The sequence below is a fragment of the Tasmannia lanceolata genome, unplaced genomic scaffold (genome assembly GCF_043159265.1).
Source record: "Tasmannia lanceolata isolate RefF3 unplaced genomic scaffold, GAP_Taslan_0.1 ptg000018l, whole genome shotgun sequence".
In the NCBI taxonomy this organism is placed as follows: domain Eukaryota; kingdom Viridiplantae; phylum Streptophyta; class Magnoliopsida; order Canellales; family Winteraceae; genus Tasmannia; species Tasmannia lanceolata.
This window is the reverse complement of record NW_027518695.1, coordinates 14,978,457-14,998,314: the sequence shown is the minus strand read 5'-3', so window position 1 is coordinate 14,998,314 and position 19,858 is coordinate 14,978,457. Positions and strand designations below refer to the sequence as shown.

The window sequence follows — 19,858 nt, the reverse complement described above, 5'->3', positions numbered from 1 at the left end:
CCGAAAGACGGATGCGACCAAGGGTGATATGCCAAACTTGTAATGGCCAAAAATGTTCATGGACACATTCAAGACAAAGTACCCATACGTAAAGTGACAAAAATAATAAGAGGAGTTATAAACTGAAGGGCGTCCTTACAAAAAAGGGGCGCCCTTGCAAAAAAGGGATGAGAGGGTCCCCAATTGCTTGTAAATCACCAAGGTGAATTTAATGTTCCTCAAATAATAAACACACCCCTACTTTGATACAAAATGGTAACATAAATAATGCTCTTTGGGATCGTTTTGGTCTTTTTTTTTCACACTATGTCCAGTTTTTAAGCCCTGTTCATTTTCGTTTTGAGAGTTGATTTTGAGTCCAGCATTGACCATCTAACTTGAAATTATGCTCAGGCCGTGTTTGTTTTGGATTATGAGAATTGATTTTGAGTCCAAAACTGATCATTGGCCTCAAAGTTAAATGCAATGCTGAATCGAATAATTAGTTTTGTACTCAAAATCAATTCTCAAAATCCAAAACAATTTAGCTAAGCCCTGCTTGCTTCGTGTAGCCCAATTATCAGTTTTGGACTCACAATGGGTTCTCAAAATCCAAAGGCCCTTTTCGCTTGGAAGAAATCCCCAACGGAGAACCAATGATCGATTTTGGACTCACAATCGGTTCTCAAAATCCAAAGGCCATGTTTCTTTGGAGGAACACATTCTGATTACTATAGACTCACAATTGGGTAAGTGAAAAGTGGGTCCCACCAATCGTTGTGTAAAAGCGCCTTTTCCCATCCTTACTTTTATATTATAAAAACAAACTCTCTCACCTGATTGGTCCATTCTCGACAGCACGGATCGACCCCTAAAAAATTCTCATCCGTCGATTAGTCAAAAGATCGAACGGCTCCAGTTATAAATCCTGAAACGGAGTTCACTCATTGGTATATAAAATTGTCTCACACCACCCTATTTTCCGATACTCTCAATCGTTCGCTTGCTTCACAATTTTAATCTTCAGATTGTTTAGAGAGATTTTAGTTTGAGAAATTTAAGAGATGGAGGCAGTTGGGAAGGTGAAGAAGGGAGCTGGAGGAAGGAAAGGAGGTGGCCCTAAGAAGAAGCCGGTTTCCCGGTCAGTCAAAGCCGGTCTCCAGTTTCCGGTTGGGAGGATCGGAAGGTATTTGAAGAAGGGTAGATATTCGCAGCGGGTTGGAACCGGTGCCCCAGTTTATCTTGCTGCCGTGCTTGAATATCTCGCTGCTGAGGTAATTTTCTTCTTCTTCTTATTATTTTTTTGCTATTTTCTTTCTGGATCTCGTTTGGCTAATGGGTTTTGTTATTTTTTCTGCTATTTTCTTCACGGATTTAGTGCTGTATTTTATTTTATTTATGGGAAATGATATATGTGGCCCTGCTTTTTACTTGGGACAGCTCCCTCTACTGTATTTATGCCTACTCTTTTCACTATATGGGGCTGTCCCAAGTAAAATGTGGGGCGAAATATCACTTTCCAATAATTCCTCCTAGAAATTAGATTTTTATCCGTTTTCTCTCCTTTATTATTTTCTCCTATTTCACTTAAAATTCCCGTTTCAATTATTTCTTCCCGTCACATTCTTTATAAAAGTTCCTCTGATTATGTTTATTTAATTTTTTAAGTTATTAATCGATTATCTTTCTATAGTTTTCCAATTAAACAATCGTATTATTAATAATTTTTTGGTTAGGTTTTGGAGTTGGCTGGAAATGCTGCGAGGGACAACAAGAAGAACAGGATAATTCCAAGGCATGTTTTGTTGGCTGTGAGAAATGATGAGGAACTTGGAAAGCTTTTATCTGGAGTTACTATTGCTCATGGAGGTGTTTTACCCAACATTAACCCTATTCTTCTTCCTAAGAAGGCTGAGAAGGCTGCTAAAGAGCCCAAATCCCCTTCCAAGGCAGGCAAATCTCCTAAGAAGGCAACTTGATTGGATTTTCAACCTCTGCAGGAACAATAGTGTTTTTCCCTTGTATTTAATTTTGGGTTTGTTTTGTCTCTGTAGTTGTTTTTGTTGGGGATAAGAAGTTGGAAAAAAAAAATGTACTTGGGTACTCTTATCTTGCTATTTCTGTTAATGATACTTCTTTTCTCTCTTATGGTTGAATCTTCTTTGGCTTCTTCTCTGTGTGTGTGTGTGTGAGAGAGAGAGAGAGAGAGAGAGAGAGAGAGAGAGAGAGAGAGAGAGAGAGAGAGGAGAGAGATTCCTTTTTTGGTGTTTTTGTGTACAACGCTTATTCTGTTATGTTTCCTCTCTTGGCGGGAATTTGAAATTTCATTTTATTTTGATTCATAGCTTTTTATCCTTTGTACCTTGAAATTTCGCGCCCCTTTTCCTGTAGTTCTTTTTTTCCCACTCTATTAAAGGGAGGGAACTTCAAATTTGAATTGGTGGTTTTTCATGTTTTCATTGGTTACTTCTATTCTTAACCAGTATTAAAACTTATATGTGCTGAATTCGACTCCCATATGATTTTTGGTTGTAAATCTCTTTGATTGAAATTTGGTTTTGGTGCCTCTTTTTGTAGCCTCTAAAAGTTACCTGCTGATAATTTCACATTCTAATAATGTTATTCGGGTAAAAACGCTTTATATTCAAATTAGGACCGGTTTGGTTATTCTCTATTAAGATAGACTTCTTTTGATAAGCTGTTCTTAGTATAGGTTAGCCTGGTTGCTATCTACGTGAAGAACAGGCGTGGCAAGCTTTTTTATCCATGGACAAAAATAAACATTGGCTTTATATTGTAACTCAGATACAGCTTTCTGCCATTGTAGACCTTTTTTTGATAGTTAAGCTTGGGTTGGCAGGACCTTTGCTAGTGTATTAGTAATAACAATAAAAAAAAGACACCAGAGACCATAACAAAAGAAAAGGGGGAACAAATGATTTTCAGGTAATTTAAGTTCTTCAAGCTAACCCTAAAGGGAGTAACTAAAGAATTGGGTTTCCAATGACCCAATTTATGTTGTAGATGTAGCTCAATGCTCAATGGATGAGTGTTAAGTTACATAATCGGCTGGCTTGATGGGTGCGTATTGGGATCTTTGTGAGTGTCTTGGGAAAGGAAAGCAGGAGTATTTCTTTGTTGGAACCTTTTGCATTGTTCACCTTGTTGTGTTCCATCAACAATTCATCTTCTGAGGCATCTTTGACATTGGATCTACTCACGTCCGTCTCATTGGTTTTCCCTTCATAGACCTGTTACGGAGGGATGGTCTTCATTTGGCTTGTAAATTTCTGTTTCCCGTTTTTCCATTCAATTCAAGTTCAATTTTACCCCCAATTTCTTCCTCTGGATCTTCTGTCATTTTGAAGTTGTTGGGGTCTTTATGGTTGGATGTTCTCCTTGGCCACTAGCGATGCCTCTTCTTTTCTTATTGGACGAAAACTCATTTCATTTTCCCACCGTAAACTTCCTGCCATTGTAGCCATGAATCCTGTTTTCTTATTGGAGGAAAATCAATTTCTGGAACCCTTGACTATCTTTTTCAAAAGTATAAGATAGGGAGACTCATATTAAGGCAGCTCATTTGGGTTTTGTTGGGTGTTTCCTTTCTTTATTTTGGATGTTTTTTTGTGTTAGGAGTCCGTGCCATGGAAGAAAAAGGGTAAGATGTTGTGGAAGATTTGTCTCCTTGCTACATTGTGGGTCCTTTGAAAGGAGTGAAATGTAAGGATTTTTGAGGGGTTCAAAAGATCGCCTTATCGGTTATACATAAATATCATTGCTCTTACCATTTCTTGGGCGAAATGCTTGCCTCTGTTCCGCTTTGTCAATGCTTATGACTTATGGGAGGGTTGGAGGGTGGTGTGTTTTAGTGGAGAATACCGATCACAGGTGGTTCAAGAGTGGGAAGCTCCACTCATTGGATGGATGAAACTTAATTTTAATGGTTCGAGCTTGGGCAATCCTGGTCCGGCGGGTATTGGTGGTATCTATCGGGATTCCAGTTGGGCTACCTTGTAGGCTTATTCGGGGCCGTTGAGATTGTGTGACTCAAATGAGGTGGAAGTCAGAGCGGTACATCAGGGTATTAAAAGAATTGCAAGAGACCATATCGACTTTACTATAGTGGAGGGGGCTTCATTAAATGTGGTTAGGTGGCTCCGTGGTACCACGGCTCCTCCTTGGAGATTTTGGTCACTTTTTGACGAAATCTGTGATCTTGTAGAGGGCCAATTCATTGTTTTTAACCATGGTCGCAGATCTGCAAATTGTGAGGCGGATTCTTTGGCTAGATCCGGGGTTGAGAGATTAGAGTTGGAGATCTTTGATTTTTTTCCTCCTTGAGGTTATTGTATTTTTATTTTCTTTATTTCCTCGTAATCCTTTAGGGAGTCTTTCTCGGTCTTCCCTGTTTTAATAGTTGACATACCATTTCAAAAAAAAAAAAATCGTATTCGGTATCTTATATCCCTATAGAGAATTATCGTGGCTGAAATCAATATGTTGAAATACGGAACAACTGCCGATAAGATAGAAATAATAAAATCATAAATAGAGTTCATTACTATCTCATTCTGGAACACCTACTTAGAGAGGGAGGGGTACCTCTGTATCTAATTCCCACCATAATCCTGTTTTTGTAGTTTTGTTTTTATTCTCTGATGTTTTTTAAGGGAACTGATATATCTGCCCATTTTGATTACTTGGGAAACCCAACAGCAGTGTATCAATGACTGTAGAAGGGTTGACGTACTTCACGTCAGAAGGATTCAATGGGACTGATTGCCACGTGCACTGGCCCCGGGTGTCCCAAGTAATCAGAAGGGGCGGATATATCACTTTCCATTTATTTAATTGTTAGTTAGTTTATTTGATCATGATGACAGTGTTTTGATTGTGATAAGAAGGGCTTCTTCTCTGTTTTTTCTTCCTCGTGGTGCAAGTTAGTTGAGTCTTAATGTGTCGGCCATGGTATGTTAGGCTTAGACTTGCAAAATTGGTGTTCTAAGCTGTAAATTTGTGTACATTTTCTCTCTTCCCCCTCAATCCCTTTTTCCTTGTATCTTCTCTCATTTTCCTTTTCTTATCTTTCGCCTTGTATCTTGACCATCCTGGTCGTTTCTTTTAATAAATTGGGCTACCATTTTCAAAAAACAAAAAAAATAAAAAAATTTGCGTACATTTTCTGATGTTCTTACAGGGCCAAGGAAAGAAAATTAGGAAGAAGGTAGGAGATGATGCACCTGGATGCCACCAAAATTAATTCTTATTTGCAAATAGGATTCTCTATACTATATACAAGTAGACTGCATGCACTATGTGCTTTACATTATTCATATGAACAAATGTGCTTTTAATAACATTATTCATGCAAAAACTATATGCTGCACAAGGATTGTAGCTAAGTCCTTTCTCTGCTTTTTGTAAATCCATGCAAATGTTCTGCACATCATAACTAAATATCCGAAAAAAACATGGTTGTACACAGAAAATCGAACAACTATCTCTATAAAAGATATTCATTGGGAATGCACAGCCTCTGTAGTCCCAATCCAACATTTGAGTTCTGGATTGTTGGTATGTTATGGGAGCAAAGACGAGCTCTACCTTTACTCTTTTAGTCCAAGGACTCAATTATTTTCTGTAGTAGGGTGCCCTTGTCCCTAGTAAGATTAAGATGATTGTTTCCCTTGTTGTAATTTTGATATTTGCCATTACCATTATCTTTCAAAATAAAAAATTGTTCACAATTGTAGTTTCACTCGCTCTTATATTCTTTAGAAAAAAGGAATGCTAGCTGCAGAAGCAAAGTCTAGGGATGCACCTCAAACATGCATACATGTGAAAATAGTTTGGAATGTCGCATTTTAAGTAGCACCCTGACGCAGGGGCGGATAGGATAGCGGAAGCTTTGATACCAAGTGACGTAGGGGGCGGGTGAAGCTTTAAACAATTTGATGCATGGATGTGTTGCGGAAACGGGTTATGAAAAGTTGGAAATATGGGAGGATTAGGCTAAATAAAGATAATGGTTCAAGGGTTACGAGTATTAAGAATTAAATCGAGTGGAATTAAATCAAGAGGTTGTGAAACTAGGAAGGTTGTATCGCTGTTGGGTTAGTGACGGTTGGGTTTTAATCTACTAAACTAATGGTATATGGGCATGGCTGTAACAAAGGGTTGAGAGTTTGGTTTAAAATCAGGTTGCTACTATGGAGGTGAAACAAATATCGGATGGCTAAGTAGAAAGGAAAGGAGGGCTGTTCTGAAGCAGACGGCTGCTTCTTTGGTGGAGATCTTGCATTAAACAAGATCTAAAACCTGCATAAAACAGGTCAGAGGAAAGTGAAAGAGGAGGATAAGTTCTCACTATGGAAAACTTTGATCTTCTTCTTCACAAACAAAGGATAGAAGAGACATTTTCTCCACCCACAGAAATTCGTTATTTCCTATTCAAAAAGCTAAATCGTTTACATCATGTAGGGGGTATATAAAGAAATCCCATTGGCCAAATCCTAGCTAATCTAGGAGACCAAAGATACTAAAATAATGAGAAAAGAAACGTCCTACTTTCTTTAAAACTTCTATTCCTAAAATTTCTCTATTCTAACAAGGAGTCTAAATCTAGTAAGACTGTATAGAAGAAAACGTGCACTCTCCTACTACAATTCAATCTTTTCCTAAATTGTAGCTAACCTCCTAGATAATATCAACTTCCTAAAATTACTCCTAATGAATTTCGTCTAACATGCAGAAATTAAAAATCCTAATAAGACAAACTCTTCAGGATTAGGAATCAATGTAGGCCGTTGATCTGCATGCTCGGATGAGATGCACCTGCATCACACCCCTCTTTGAAAAATATGTACAATAATTTCTAGAGATAAGTAGCAAGACGATCTCGTCTCGATGAACAAAACTGATTGTGACAATACATACATGGCCATATCTGTTTGGTGATCGACCTTACATTAAGGCCCAGTTCGTTTGAGATTGTGACAACGATTGTGGGTGCTCCAAACCGATTATAGGACTCAAAATTACATTTAATTTCAAGTCTTGGAATCGGTTTGGGGCTAACATTCGGGTGCTACAATCTCCTCAAACGAACAGGGCCTACATTTGAGTCCAATGATCACAATTGGTTGCCACAATCCCAAACGAACAGGGTAGGACTTGTGATTACGGGTGCAACTTGGGTGGGCTTAACCCGAACCTGACGGGTTCAACCCGGGAAAAAGTCGGGTTGGGTTTTCTTAACCCGGGTTGGGTTCGGGTCGGGTTCAGGTTGGCAAAAAGGGTTCCTTGGGTTGGGTTGGCCTCAACCCGACCCGAGTTGCACCCCTACTTGTGATGGCCAAAACAAATTTTATGTGTAAATTATTTTTACACCATAGGGTGAGCCTTGGTGCAACGGTAAGGTTGCTCCATTTTGACCTGATGGTCACGCAAACAGCCAATGGAAATGATTTTTTTGGGCACAACCTATTTACGTAATGGCTCATCACATGGATGGTTTGGATCATCCTATTGTGTGGGAATAAAAACAGCAAAAATAAAAAAAATTAAAAAAACTGGGTAACCCACGGGTCCCCCCGGCTCATATGGGTTCACAAAACGGTGACCCGTAAGATTACTGGTGCGTACCACCTGGACCTGTACGGGTTGGGTGTAGGGGTGCAACTCGGGTCGGGTTGGGTCGGGTTAAGGCCAACCCGAGGAACCCATTTTGCCAACCCGACCCAACCCGATTTGCAATTGGGTCAACCCGACCCGACCCAACCCAATTTTCAATTTATGCACATGTTTTTTGTGGGCCCTACTGTTTTTTTTTGCTCACATTCCCACAGAGGCATCCACCATATAAAAACTCTGTAACTGAACTGAAGGATAAATTTATGTTGAAATTTAAGCACATTTCTAGCTTCAATGGGAAATGTGTTCAGTTGAAATCGGATTTTAAGCATATATCGGAATTGGAAATCGGGTTTCGGGTCGGGTCGGGTTGCCCGACACCCCAACCCGACCCAACCCGATTTCCAATTCGGGTTGATATTTCCCAACCCAACCCAACCCGATTTTGAAAAAAACCCAACCCAACCCAAATTCGGGTTCAACCCAACCCAAGTTGCACCCCTAGTTGGGTGAAACCCGGCCCACCCGTTTGCCAGGTCTAATATTAACGAGAGTGCCATTATTTAATTTGGTTTATTTGTCCAAATTCTAATTCGTTCCCTAATGCTGTGTTCTTTGGATTTCCTTTGTCCCTGGTTTCCACATAAACCCAGCTTATTTTCTGCGGAAAACCAAAAAAATACGTGTACATTTTTTCCTCGATTGAAAGGAAACCCCATTTCCGCGCCCAATTATCGGAAACCTGTCTTTTGCCTTAGTTTTCCTCCACAAAAACTCACGAGAGACCCTCTCATTCTCGTCTTCCTTCCTTGCCACCGCTCCGGCCTTTCTCTCCGGTAAGACTCTGTCCTTCTCTCACTCTCTCTCTCTTTCGCCTGGTTCTCTTTCTCTCTCATCTGGTTCTCTCTTTCTCTCTATCTCTCTCTCTTTCTCGCTTTATCTCTCTATCTCTCTCTGATTCGGTCGGTTCGATCGAGATACCTTCTTCTTCTTCTTCTCTTTTCAACACTCCCCTTCTTCTTTTGTACATATTTTGAGGGTTTCATTTTTTGGGGTTTTGGTTTCAGATTTTTTAGGGTTTCGGATTTTTTGAATGAGTATGGGTGTGAGCAATACCCCCTCGAAAATCTGAAATCTCCAAAATCGGAAATCTGATTTTTTATTTTTATGGTTGCTAAAACAGATTTAAGGGTTTCTAAAACTGCAAAATCAACTTATTCTAGTTCTCCATATGATGTTTTTGGGTATTTAATTAGGATTTCTTATTGTTCCTCTCCATTTTTTGGATGCTAGGGGTGCTACAATCAGTTTATAGTAGTGATAATTGGTTATTTGTAGGGCTATGATAAAATCAGTTGGTTATTTGTATTTGTTGGGTTATTGCAAAATCAGTTGTATTTTTTTTTCATGTATTTTTTGCAAAAAACTCCATGTATGTTTCATATATTCCTTATGTCTTCCTGTTGTTGATTGGCCCATGTATTTTTTAGTTGCTTTTCTTGGACTAATTTTGTTCTATGAAGGAAACACTCCACACTGAACTCTCCATGTATTTTAGCTTAGCATATTAGCTTGAGTATTTTGTGGGTGTTTTTTTCTCCAAGTTTTAAAAGTGTTTGATGCAAGTCTCTGTCTATTTGATACTTGATTGAGTTCATTTGACACTCAATTGGTTTTATCAATTTGAACATCTGATCTATTTGATTTGATTTTGCGTCGATTTAGGTTCCACAAATATGATTTTTTCTTGTTATTCATCTTTTTTTTCTTCTTTTGCAGGTGATCATCCTACTGTCGATTTTTGATTCTATTGAGTTTCCCTGCAACGAAACGTATATTTTCTGTAGTTTCTGTGAGCTAACCTGTAGCTCCTTGTGCTCTTCCCATTCCCATTTCCCCAATCTCGTTTCTCTCGATCGACTCCGTGAGGGGTTCGTAGGATAGGGAAATGCAATATCTGAGGTCTCGAAATCTCTCCAAACCCTTTCTTCTTCCTTCAAGAAAGCTCTTTACACGACCAGCTTCCACCAGATTGTTCGTCGGAGGTACACATTTCTCTTCATTCTCTTCTTTTATGATCAGCTTCCCGTGTTTAAAACATAGAAAAAATAAAGGATTTTCTCATGCTAATCCTCATAGATTTTCTAATGCATGTGTTCACTCATAAACACATTGGAGTGATTTCTCTGCTTTACTTTTCAAGTTTCTTGATTGTGGAAATTCTTCTTTTCATTACCTTTCTTTTGTTTCCGTACAATCGATTTTATCGCTTTGTGATTTCTTAAAATTATTATATGTTTTATTTCCCTTTTTTTTTTGTCGGAAATGTATTATTGACTTTCTTATTTCAATAGAACTTTATCAAACTTCAAAATTTTTGAAAAAAAAAAGTCTCTTTGGAGCAGACGTCTATCTCCCCTTTCAGAATTTGTTTTCTTCGTCCTTTTTGCTCTTTTGGTGCTCTTGCTCCTTTCAATTGGGTCTTTTCTGTGATGAATAATGATCAAAGAAAATAAGGGTTTTTTTTCATATTCATCCTGAGAGTAGTAGTATAGACTTGTAGTGCTTTGAAGCCTTTGGAGTAGAAGCCTTTTGTTTGGATCTTTGGATGGAGTAGAAGCTTGGACTTGCAAGTAGTAGTTTAGTAGAGAGATTATTATAGGTGAAAGTAGAAAATGTTGTAGAGAATAATAGAGAGTGGAAGAAAGTAGTAGAGAAAAGTTAATGTAAGAGAGGTTGAAGGAGGAGTAGAAAACAAGGCTTATATGGGTTTATATAGATCTGTAGGTGCTTGTAGATGGAAAAAGATGCAAAATACCCTTTCAATGGCTGAAACGGTAAAAAACAATAAAAAAGAGAGGGTAAAATGGTCAAAAATAGAAACTAGCCGTTACATGGGTATTTCTATAAATTTTATAAAAAAGGTGTATTTCGTCCGAAACAGGACATTTCACCCTGTTTCGGACAAAACGAGTTGAAATGCCAGAATGGAACGAAATGTCCGGAACGAAACAAAATTTATAACTATGGATAGGCTTCATCGGTCAATTGATGACGGAATTACAAGCACAATAAATTTGATCACTCACTTTTTGTACGATACACAAGCTCAGGTATGATGTTGCTTTTGGTTTATATTGATGATATCATAATTGCTGAGAGTGATATTGCTGAAATTTCAGACATTGAAACTAGATTTGTTAGAAGAATTTTGCTATGGAAGATTTTAATGGGGGACCATCCAATATACGCCATGAAGAATCAAGGAGTTAAGAAGATAAGGCCCAATTGCTAATATTAAAAGAGTTTTATTTAGTTCTTACTTCTTTGGATGTTATTTAAGTATTTTTTAAATCATAGGGGTGGTAATCTTTTACCATCAAAATCACTTAGGGCCTGTTTGGATACCTCATGTATTTGTATTTTGATTTGGATTTGAGTTTTGGATACAAAACACATCAATCATCTTCATGACCATGTTTTAAGAGAGAAAGAAAGAGAGAGAGGGAGCGAGGGAGGGATGTCTTGCTGCTGTCGGAGCAATGTCGAGGAGCAGAGATGATGAAGGAAGTTGCCACAAATATTGATTTCCAAATAATGTCTCGCAGAACAGATTTGAAAATCGGAATTTTTTGCACTGTTGTAGCTGATTTGGAAATCTAAGGATCTGATCCAGTTCAAAATATCAACTAAATCCAAATCTAAATCTTGTTGGTATCCAAACGTGGCCTTAAGTTCTTTGAGCTATGAGTGTTTTAAATAGGCCCACAAATATATTACGAAAATTTTAAGTGGAGGTCTTTAAATCATTAGAGGGTATTTTAGTCCAAAAGTGTTGAGCTTTTTTGTTTAGGGTTTTTAGAACTTTACAGTTCTCTTTCTTTTCTTATATAGGGATTTGCTAGGACCATCGCAGAAGGCATTTAACGAGCTATTTGAGATTCTATTATAATCTAAAACTGGATCAACCGTATGATTCGATCGTAAATCCCTCTTATATATACGTAGCCTCAAGATACTTTTCTTTCATGAATGAATGCTATGCTGTGATGGAATAGAAAAAGACTTGAAGTTTTTTTTTCTTGCATATACGTTGGCCTTTGGATGTTCCAGTGAGAAGAAGTGACTCGTGCCAAGTTGATGGAGTAAAAAAGGGGTGGGGGCAGACTGAAAACAACTTGGGTAGAAACAGTGAGGAAAGACTTGATGGCTAGGAACATAACATGGAACACGACCTTGATAGGAGAGAATGGAAGAAAATGATCCTTGTAGACGAACCCAACTTGTGTTAGGATTAGACCTGGTCAATTTGAGTCGGGTAGATCCTTCTTCATGAAAATTTTCTGAAGGATCATTTGCCGACCCCAACTAGTTTGGGACAAAGGCTTAGTTGAGTTGAGCATATGTTGATGTAATGTCTGTTTTTTAGGGTGTGATGCCTTGATCTCTTTGGTGCGATGCCTAGGGTTTGTAAGAATGATTCTAGTATAATCTTTTTCTTCTTTGGTGAGATGCCAAGGAAAACTCTTGATGGGACGCATTGACATACTTATCTTGTTTCTTCACTATTTGCAATCTATATTTCTCTTTTCTTTTTTTGGCTTCTTCCACATCAACAATCTGCTCTTGAATCAAAAATATTTTTTCCTCTTACCTAAAACTTCAAAACCCTATTTTTTCTTTTTGGTTTACAGTTACACATTCCATCTCACCTTAACCACATGTCCTTTAATATCGCCAAAACCTTTGTTTCCATCGTAACGGCGTATGTTTGCTCCTTCCTAGCATACGTCTGTACTTTTTCACATACTTCTGAACCCCTCCAACCTACTCTAAATCTAGTAGAAATATTTTTCTAATCTAATCATGTAGTTTAGGATCCAAAACCCTAATTTTTACGCTATTCCCCTACAACAACAGTTTACTCTTTCCTGTAAAGTCAAATTCCTACTCATGGCCCATTTTCTTTGTCAATTCCTTGTTTCTCACCCTGATCGACTAAAACTGGACCCTATTATTTGGAAGGTACTCTATTTTATAGACGGTCTTGCGTTTACCAGAGCGAAGTATTATTCCTTATCATAGAGGTATTACGCTAGATTTGGTCCAACTTAGCTACTTCCTTGGTGTTGAGATTGCTCGAACCAAGTATGTTATAACTTTAGCTCAATGAAAATATGCACATGATTTTTTGACTGGTTTAGGATGATGAATTGCAAACTGATCAACACTCATGCGGTTTGAACAAAAAGATGAGTGGTAAATGGCTATTCAGCTACTTATGACAGCATAGTTGGCGTACTATAGTACCTAACCTTCAATAGGCCTGCTTGATATCACATATACAGTGAAACAGGTATGTGAACACCTTCATGACCCTAGAGAGAAAACATCTCCAGCAGCCAAGATGATTCTTCAATATATTCGAGACACCGTTAGTTATGGCGTTCACTATGCCGCACGGAAAGGGATATTCGTATAGATGGGCACACTAATTCACTGTGGGCTGGTGATCATGATATGCTCTGACCTGTAATTGTTTTTTTTTTTTTTTGCTTTTGAATGTCTGCCGTGTATCATGGATAAGTAAGAAGCAGTGAACGATAGCACGATCCAGTGTAGAAGTAGAATACTGTGACAAACAGAGTGCAATCAAGATGTCTTAGAATCTCGTGTTCCATGCTAGAACCGAACACATTGAGATTGACTACCACTTTATTCAAGAGAAAGTTGAGAATGGTAAGTGCTTCCCTTGCATGTATGTAGTCAAAATCAACCTGCAGCCGTAATCGCGGAAGGACTCAATTGATACCAACATCATAGCTTGATTGAAAATGTTCAAAGGGACACCCTTTTTTTTTGGTGTGGGGTAGAAATTACCATGCAAGGGTATTTTGGTCATTCCTTCTGTCATTGTATAAATATCATTGTACTCTCATTTAAAAAAAAAAGTTGAATCATTCGCTTCGCATACCTTTAAGAAAAATCATTCTCGACGCGTCTGTGGTTGTCTATAAATCTTTTATCTCTCTCTTTTTTTTGAACGGTGGCAGATTTCATTAATATATCTTTTATCTCTTCCTCCCTCTTCTTCATATCATCTTAAGATCTGATTTTACATGAGGTTCCTTTATGCACTGAAGATTTGAATGTAGTCTCATATCTTACCATCACTCATCCAAACAAAGACTTCACATCTGTAATTGTAAGTTAATGCGTTGTCCTCCTTTTCAAAAAAAAAAAGAAGTTAATGCGTAGTCCTTTAGAACCTCATCTAGAGTCCATATTTCATCCTAAGGCATCTCGGAAAAAAGAAAACTCTAGGGAAAAGGTTACTGTTTTCAGATTCAAGTACTTGATTTTCATTTTAAGATTCAAGTACTTGGTTTTCATTTTCACAGTGTTGGTTGTGAGGGGAGTCCTAATGATGGCGTATCTATGACAGAACTTTTATGGAAGAGCAATAGAAGATATGGGCTGTATGACAGAACTTCTGGCGTATCAATAATCAAAGTACTATTTTCGTTGCCTGCAATCCCCTATTTCATAAGATGATGTAACATACTGATATTGCTTGCCACTTTATCTGGTAATAGGTTGTCCAAGGCTCGTGTAGAAGTTTGGGAAACAACTAGCTCGCTTTGTTATTTATAAGCAAGATAGGAATGATTTTTTATTAATCCTAGATGCACCAATCTGTTACATTTTTTTAATGTTTTTTTTCCAAGAACATAAAAGAAAACCCCAATTTAATATGCTTCTAATCGAAGAAAAAAAAGAAAATTTTCAATTCGTCAGCGTCGGTAATTTCATAGAAAATTAAAGTAGTCTGTTGCTTATTTTATAAATTCTAAATTAATACTTTTGGATCTTAGTAAGAGTTATAGCTATTGGCGTTCAAACTTCACACCTTTAAAAACTGTCTTGAATTGTCAGGGTTCAATTTTACATCTATGTATCGGTATTCTGAATTCATGCATTTGCATCTTTTGGCTAAAAGAAATCTCCATTGATATAGATGTCAGATTTGTTTCTTCTTCTGTGATTAGAGTTAGAGGTTAGTCATCTGCATTGAATGTGGGCCTGCCACCCTCTTGCATCAGATCTAGATATGTCTGCTGCTCCTAATGCTTGCATACGTCACAGACAAACCTCCACCTAGATGTGTAACACTTAGTCCATCAATTTGGTCACAAGAATGTCAATATAGTTTGTTCGACTTTGTACTTTTCCATCCTATCCTTTTGATTCATTGTTCCACTGGTTTGACCTTGTTTTTAGCATGATTTCCTTTCATTATTGGTTGTCTGTTCAAGATTAATGCTTTCAGAATTCAGGATACATAAGTTCAAGGGAAATGATATATTTGCCTTTTTTTTTTACTTGGGACAGCCCTTTCTATATGATGAAAACTATGTTGTAAGTTACTGTTCTATCTTGAGTTGCAGGACTTTCTTACGATACCAATGAAGCTGTCTTAAAAGCAGCTTTTGAACAGCATGGTGAAATTATTGAAGGTAATTTTGGTTGGACTCAACCACACTCCTACTTTAATATCCTTTGCTGATTTTAAGAGGTTTTGAGGAAAACCAATTCCTGAATCTAGCAGTTAAAGTTATATGTGATCGTATGAGTGGGAAATCAAAAGGGTTTGGGTTCGTGCAATTCACTTTAGAAACTGAAGCGACTACTGCTTTGCAAAAAATGGATGATCAGGTAAATTTTCCAGTGTTCCAGTCATACTGTATGTGTTTGTCCAAGTCCCAGTGAGAATACCAATAATGGGTCCAATACTTTGTTCAGTTACTGGATGGCAGAAATATTCGTGTAGATTATGCAAACAAAGGATGACCAATAGATGATTCAAGACAAAGATGAGTGTTTTCATGTAAGCTTCTCATCCTTATTTCATCGTATCTGATAAGATCAGTGTTGCAATCAAGAAATGATTGGTGTTTGCTTGACACTGTACTGCATCTCTCATTTCTTGATTTAGTTCAGTTCAAGTGAAACCTTTACGATCAGCTGTTCAAGATAAGCTTCTTTTTAAGGAACCATTTTTTCGTCCGTACTCCATCAAAAGAATCAAAATTAACAAATGTGGCATGCCTACTTGAATTCCTCAGGTCTTGGAATGTTTGCGTTAGGCAAGAAATGAACAGACAATGTATGTATTTATTTTCCTGTTCTTTCTCTCATTTTCTTTTCCTAAAGGCTTTTCGGAAGTGGTTGAACTTGTCTTTTGGTTGTATATGAGAGTCTGCAAATTAGCTTTTGAACACAAACACTAACAAGATTGTTGCAAATTTAGGATGAAAAAGGCTTACAAGAAGGATTTTGTGATTTATGAGAATTATGACTTAGTCACAAGCTCCATTTGTATTACTATTCTTCTCCCAACTTAGTAAAATTCTAACTTAATAAATGATGGAGACCTTTTGCATCTTCTTCTTCTTTGAAACTGAACCCTCAATACAATATCTTTTATGACTTCAAACATCAAAATTTCAAAATGGGTATCGAAGGTCCAATGCATTTATTCCATTTTCTTACATGTAGTGGCTAGGCTATCACCTAGAGGTAATGGCTGATAAGCGTTGCAGAAAGAGTAGAAATGGAGATCAAGCAAGTAGGAGAAGAAGTTAAGAATATAGGTTTGCTAGGCTATCACCTAGAGGTAGTGGCTGAAAGTGTTGCAGAAAGAAGAGTAGAAATGGAGATCAAGCAAGTAGGAGAAGAAGTTAAGAATATAGGTTTGCTTCGAGGGAAATCCAAAACCTCCGTCAAACACAATGTTTGATGGAAAAACGTCTCCCCTTCTTCATTCAACGAAAATGCTAGATATGAAAAACAACGTAATAGCAGGGTGTTTACGGATTTGAAACGATCATGGAATCTATTAGTTATCGATATAAAGATCACTATTAAGCGTGGTAAGGGGTTGTTACCTTATCCCACTGGAACCGCACTAAGGTGTTGGAAGGTGATCATGACGGAAAGGAAGCATGGGGTGTCGATCAAGACGAAATGGAGTGCACCCCCGGATGGTTATTTCAAGCTCAATTTTGATGGAAGCTCGAAAGGTAATCGTGGTGATGCTGGATTTGGGGGTGTCATCCGTGACTCTGATAGTCGCGTTATTATGTCTTATTCCGGGCCAACGGGTATTTGTGATGCTAATGAAGTGGAGGCAAGGGCGCTTCTTGTCGGTCTAAAATGGTATGTGGCTCATAACATAGGTCCCATGATAGTAGAAGGCGACTCTGCAAATGTTGTTACTTGGGCCTCTAATCAATCAGGTGGTCCTTGGAGATTACACAATATTCTGAATGAAATCCGGGATTTGGTGTCCACCTTTCATCCGCAAATCGTTCATAGGCGAAGATTGCCCAATTCAGAGGCTGATATTTTAGCGAACGAGGGTGTCTCTTTATCTTCCGTGGTGGTATCTAGTTCGGATCTTTCAGAGAATCTACTGTAATTTGAATCTTGTAATTTATGTTTGGGTTGTCTGTCTTGGTCTGTTGGGACTTCTCGTCCCTTTTGTTTGCTTTCTAATGAATAAAATTTGTCAATTTTCAAAAAAAAAGAAAAAAGAAAGAAAGAAAGAAAAACAACGTAGCATAGCTCCTACAGTTTCTCAAGATAAAAACCTAAGCTATTCGAAGTCAAAACAAACTCTCGATTTGCCTTACAGTCTCACACTGAGACTTATTCAATCTCCTAAAAAATAAGCTTGGATGATTTTTATTCTCCTAAATAGGTGACATGTGGCTGATGTGGCATGTGGCTGCTCGTAACACCCCTTCCCCCTAGAAAACACCCTTGTCCTCAAGGGGGTAGCGTCTGAGAGTTCGTGCCCTTCCTCTAGCTCCACCTCGTTATCTTCCCCTTTAGACCAGCTACCTTCAATAAGAAATAATTTTTTGCATCTATGCCTTGATTAAATTTTTCGTTGCAGTTAAAACAAAGTCCTTTCTCTCTCCTTGCTATAAGTTCCTCGTAACACCCCTTCTTGAAGGTGTAGTAAGATTTTTTGGAGTCTGAAAAGAAGAGTAGCTAAAGGCTCTAAGAAGGAAAGAAGAGAAATGTTTATACTTTATATTATGCCTTGTTTTACTGTATTCTTATCACTGGTCTTCGGGTATGCCCGTTCCAGCTATCTCTGATATTTTGTAAAGTAGGACGGGACTCTTGGTCCCTAATGCTATTCCAATATCAATGAAAATTTTCACTTTTCAAAAAAAAAGATGAGATAAGGTAGTGAATGGAATGCTCATATTTGAGGAGCAAGAGGAAAGAGATGTAAAACAATAGTGGATGAGAAAGTAGAGACCCTGTAATAGGAAAGGATGTAAAACAATGGTGGGATGAGAAGATAGAGGATTGGAGGGGTTGATTTGCAATTTGGAGAGGTATGGGAATTAAGGGATGAAAGAGGGTGGGAATTTTGGTATTAATGGTTCCAATGTGTGGAAGTGGGTTTTGGAGCTGGAGTTTTTGAGGGGGGGGTGTAACATGTACCTTTTGTTTTGAATGACTGCGCTTAGATTCACCTTTTTTATTAAATGGGTACTAAAATGCATCTAACTTAAAGGAGGATTTGCTCTATCTGTTGTTTATAAGATTCACTTGAGTTAAATGCTAACGTGGGCCTTAAGTGAGATTCACATGAGAGAGAGAGAGAGAGAGAGAGAGATGTTTGTAATGGAAAATGAGGTAATTGAGTGTTGCATGTGACATAGGTTTTGCTAAAAGCATAACCATGCTTTTTAATTTTATTAAAGATGCCTTCAGGTTTTCTAGATTTGAGAAAAAGATATGTATATTAGATCTTTTGGCATTCCAGCTATAATCTATAGAAAGGCGGCTCAGTGCACGAGGCTCCCGCCATTGCAGGGTCTCGCGAGGGCTAGATGAACGCAGCCTTACCCCTGAGAGGCTGTTTCTATAATGACAAAATCTAGAACCACATCGAAGTTGATCGCGCCGAGCAACATGTTTCGGTGTAGGTTTTGGGTCAGAAACCACATTAGGGACCACCATGGGATGCCATTGATTTTGATAATGAGAATTCCCACGACATCTGCTTTGTCCATGTCCACGTCCCTATCCACGACTATGAGTGTTGGGCAAGCCAGCTGAATGAAAGCTTCATAAGTATCTGGAGAAGAAGACTAAGAAATTGATGCCTTACGGAGTAGTAAGACTTGCAGGTAAGGACGGGAACTTGTATCGAATCAGCATTGAGGGGTTGAATATATATATGATAGTACCATTCAAAAAAAAATAAAATAAAATAAAATAAAATAAAAAAAATAAAATAAAATATATATATATATATATATATATATATATATATATATATATATATAGAGAGAGAGAGAGAGAGAGAGAGAGAGAGAGAGAGAGAGAGAGAGAGAGAGAGCATTTCCTACACACTTGTGTAGGTAAGTTACCTAAGCACTACCTTAAAATACAGTGGGGGCCCACATTGTTTGGGTGATCCAAACAATTCATTTGAATGGTCCTCACATAGATAGGGTGTCCACAAAAAATCAGATCCATAGGATCATCCCAACCCTACGATTTGTGGAGGTAAAATGGACGTGTATAAACCTTCACAAATTTGCCTGTAGACAACAACTCCCACAAGTTTAGGCTTGAGAGACTATGTCTTTCACTTAAACTGGTTATTATTTTGGACTCTTTTTGCTTTGCTACGTGTTTTGGGATGTGGAAACTTACTCAGAGTTTCAATTAGAGCATTAGAGCTCTTGATAAGTGAAAAGTGAATAGTATTAGTGGGCTTTATTTTGAAAGGAAGCTTGAAGGGTGTAGTAAGATTTTTTGGAGTCTGAAAAGAAGAGTAGCTAAAGGCTCTAAGAAGGGAAGAAGAGAAATGTTTATATTATGCCTTGTTTTACTGTATTCTTATCACTGGTCTTCGGGTATGCCCGTTCGAGCTATCTCTGATATTTTGTAAAGTAGGACGGGACTCTTGGTCCCTAATGCTATTCCAATATCAATGAAAATTGTCACTGTAAGAAAAAAAAGATGAGATAAGGTAGTGAATGGAATGCTCATATTTGAGGAGCAAGAGGAAATAGATGTAAAACAATTGTGGATGAGAAAGTAGAGACCCTGTAATAGGAAAGGATGTAAAACAATGGTGGGATGAGAAGATAGAGGATCGGAGGGGTTGATTTGCAATTTGGAGACGAATTGGAATTAAGGGATGAAA

The 19,858-nt window shown here is 37.9% G+C and overlaps 2 protein-coding genes across 4 annotated transcripts; both read left to right on the top strand.

The window, feature by feature from the left end:
• The first annotated feature begins 960 nt into the window (after nucleotides 1-960).
• On the top strand, nucleotides 961-2,125 carry LOC143850832 (histone H2A). The gene is made up of 2 exons (XM_077360094.1): nucleotides 961-1,253; nucleotides 1,716-2,125. Exons 1-2 carry the CDS (start codon nucleotides 1,044-1,046, stop codon nucleotides 1,956-1,958), a joined length of 453 nt encoding a protein of 150 aa, XP_077216209.1. The 5' UTR covers nucleotides 961-1,043; the 3' UTR covers nucleotides 1,959-2,125.
• A 6,103-nt stretch (nucleotides 2,126-8,228) lies between these two features.
• On the top strand, nucleotides 8,229-15,807 carry LOC143850835 (glycine-rich RNA-binding protein 2, mitochondrial-like). 3 transcript variants are annotated; one of them, XM_077360098.1, is made up of 6 exons: nucleotides 8,229-8,450; nucleotides 9,394-9,659; nucleotides 15,063-15,131; nucleotides 15,221-15,330; nucleotides 15,418-15,502; nucleotides 15,741-15,807. In XM_077360098.1, the coding sequence occupies exons 2-5, from the start codon at nucleotides 9,563-9,565 to the stop codon at nucleotides 15,463-15,465; spliced, it is 324 nt and encodes a 107-aa protein (XP_077216213.1). In that variant the 5' UTR covers nucleotides 8,229-8,450; nucleotides 9,394-9,562; the 3' UTR covers nucleotides 15,466-15,502; nucleotides 15,741-15,807. The 3 variants fall into 3 exon arrangements, with proteins under 3 accessions (XP_077216213.1, XP_077216212.1, XP_077216214.1); XM_077360097.1 differs by having other exon boundaries at nucleotides 15,418-15,807; XM_077360099.1 differs by having other exon boundaries at nucleotides 8,235-8,450; nucleotides 15,224-15,330; nucleotides 15,418-15,807.
• Nucleotides 15,808-19,858: the final 4,051 nt, after the last annotated feature.

Excerpts from the sequence above, each read along its gene's own strand:
- LOC143850832 (XM_077360094.1), top strand. The coding sequence starts at position 1,044 with ATGGAGGCAGTTGGGAAGGTGAAGAAGGGAGCTGGAGGAAGGAAAGGA. Across the intron at positions 1,254-1,715 it reads TTGAATATCTCGCTGCTGAG|GTTTTGGAGTTGGCTGGAAA; the intron begins GTAATTTTCTTC and ends TTTTTTGGTTAG.
- LOC143850835 (XM_077360098.1), top strand. The coding sequence starts at position 9,563 with ATGCAATATCTGAGGTCTCGAAATCTCTCCAAACCCTTTCTTCTTCCT. Across the intron at positions 9,660-15,062 it reads CACCAGATTGTTCGTCGGAG|GACTTTCTTACGATACCAAT; the intron begins GTACACATTTCT and ends CTTGAGTTGCAG. Across the intron at positions 15,331-15,417 it reads TGCAAAAAATGGATGATCAG|TTACTGGATGGCAGAAATAT; the intron begins GTAAATTTTCCA and ends TACTTTGTTCAG.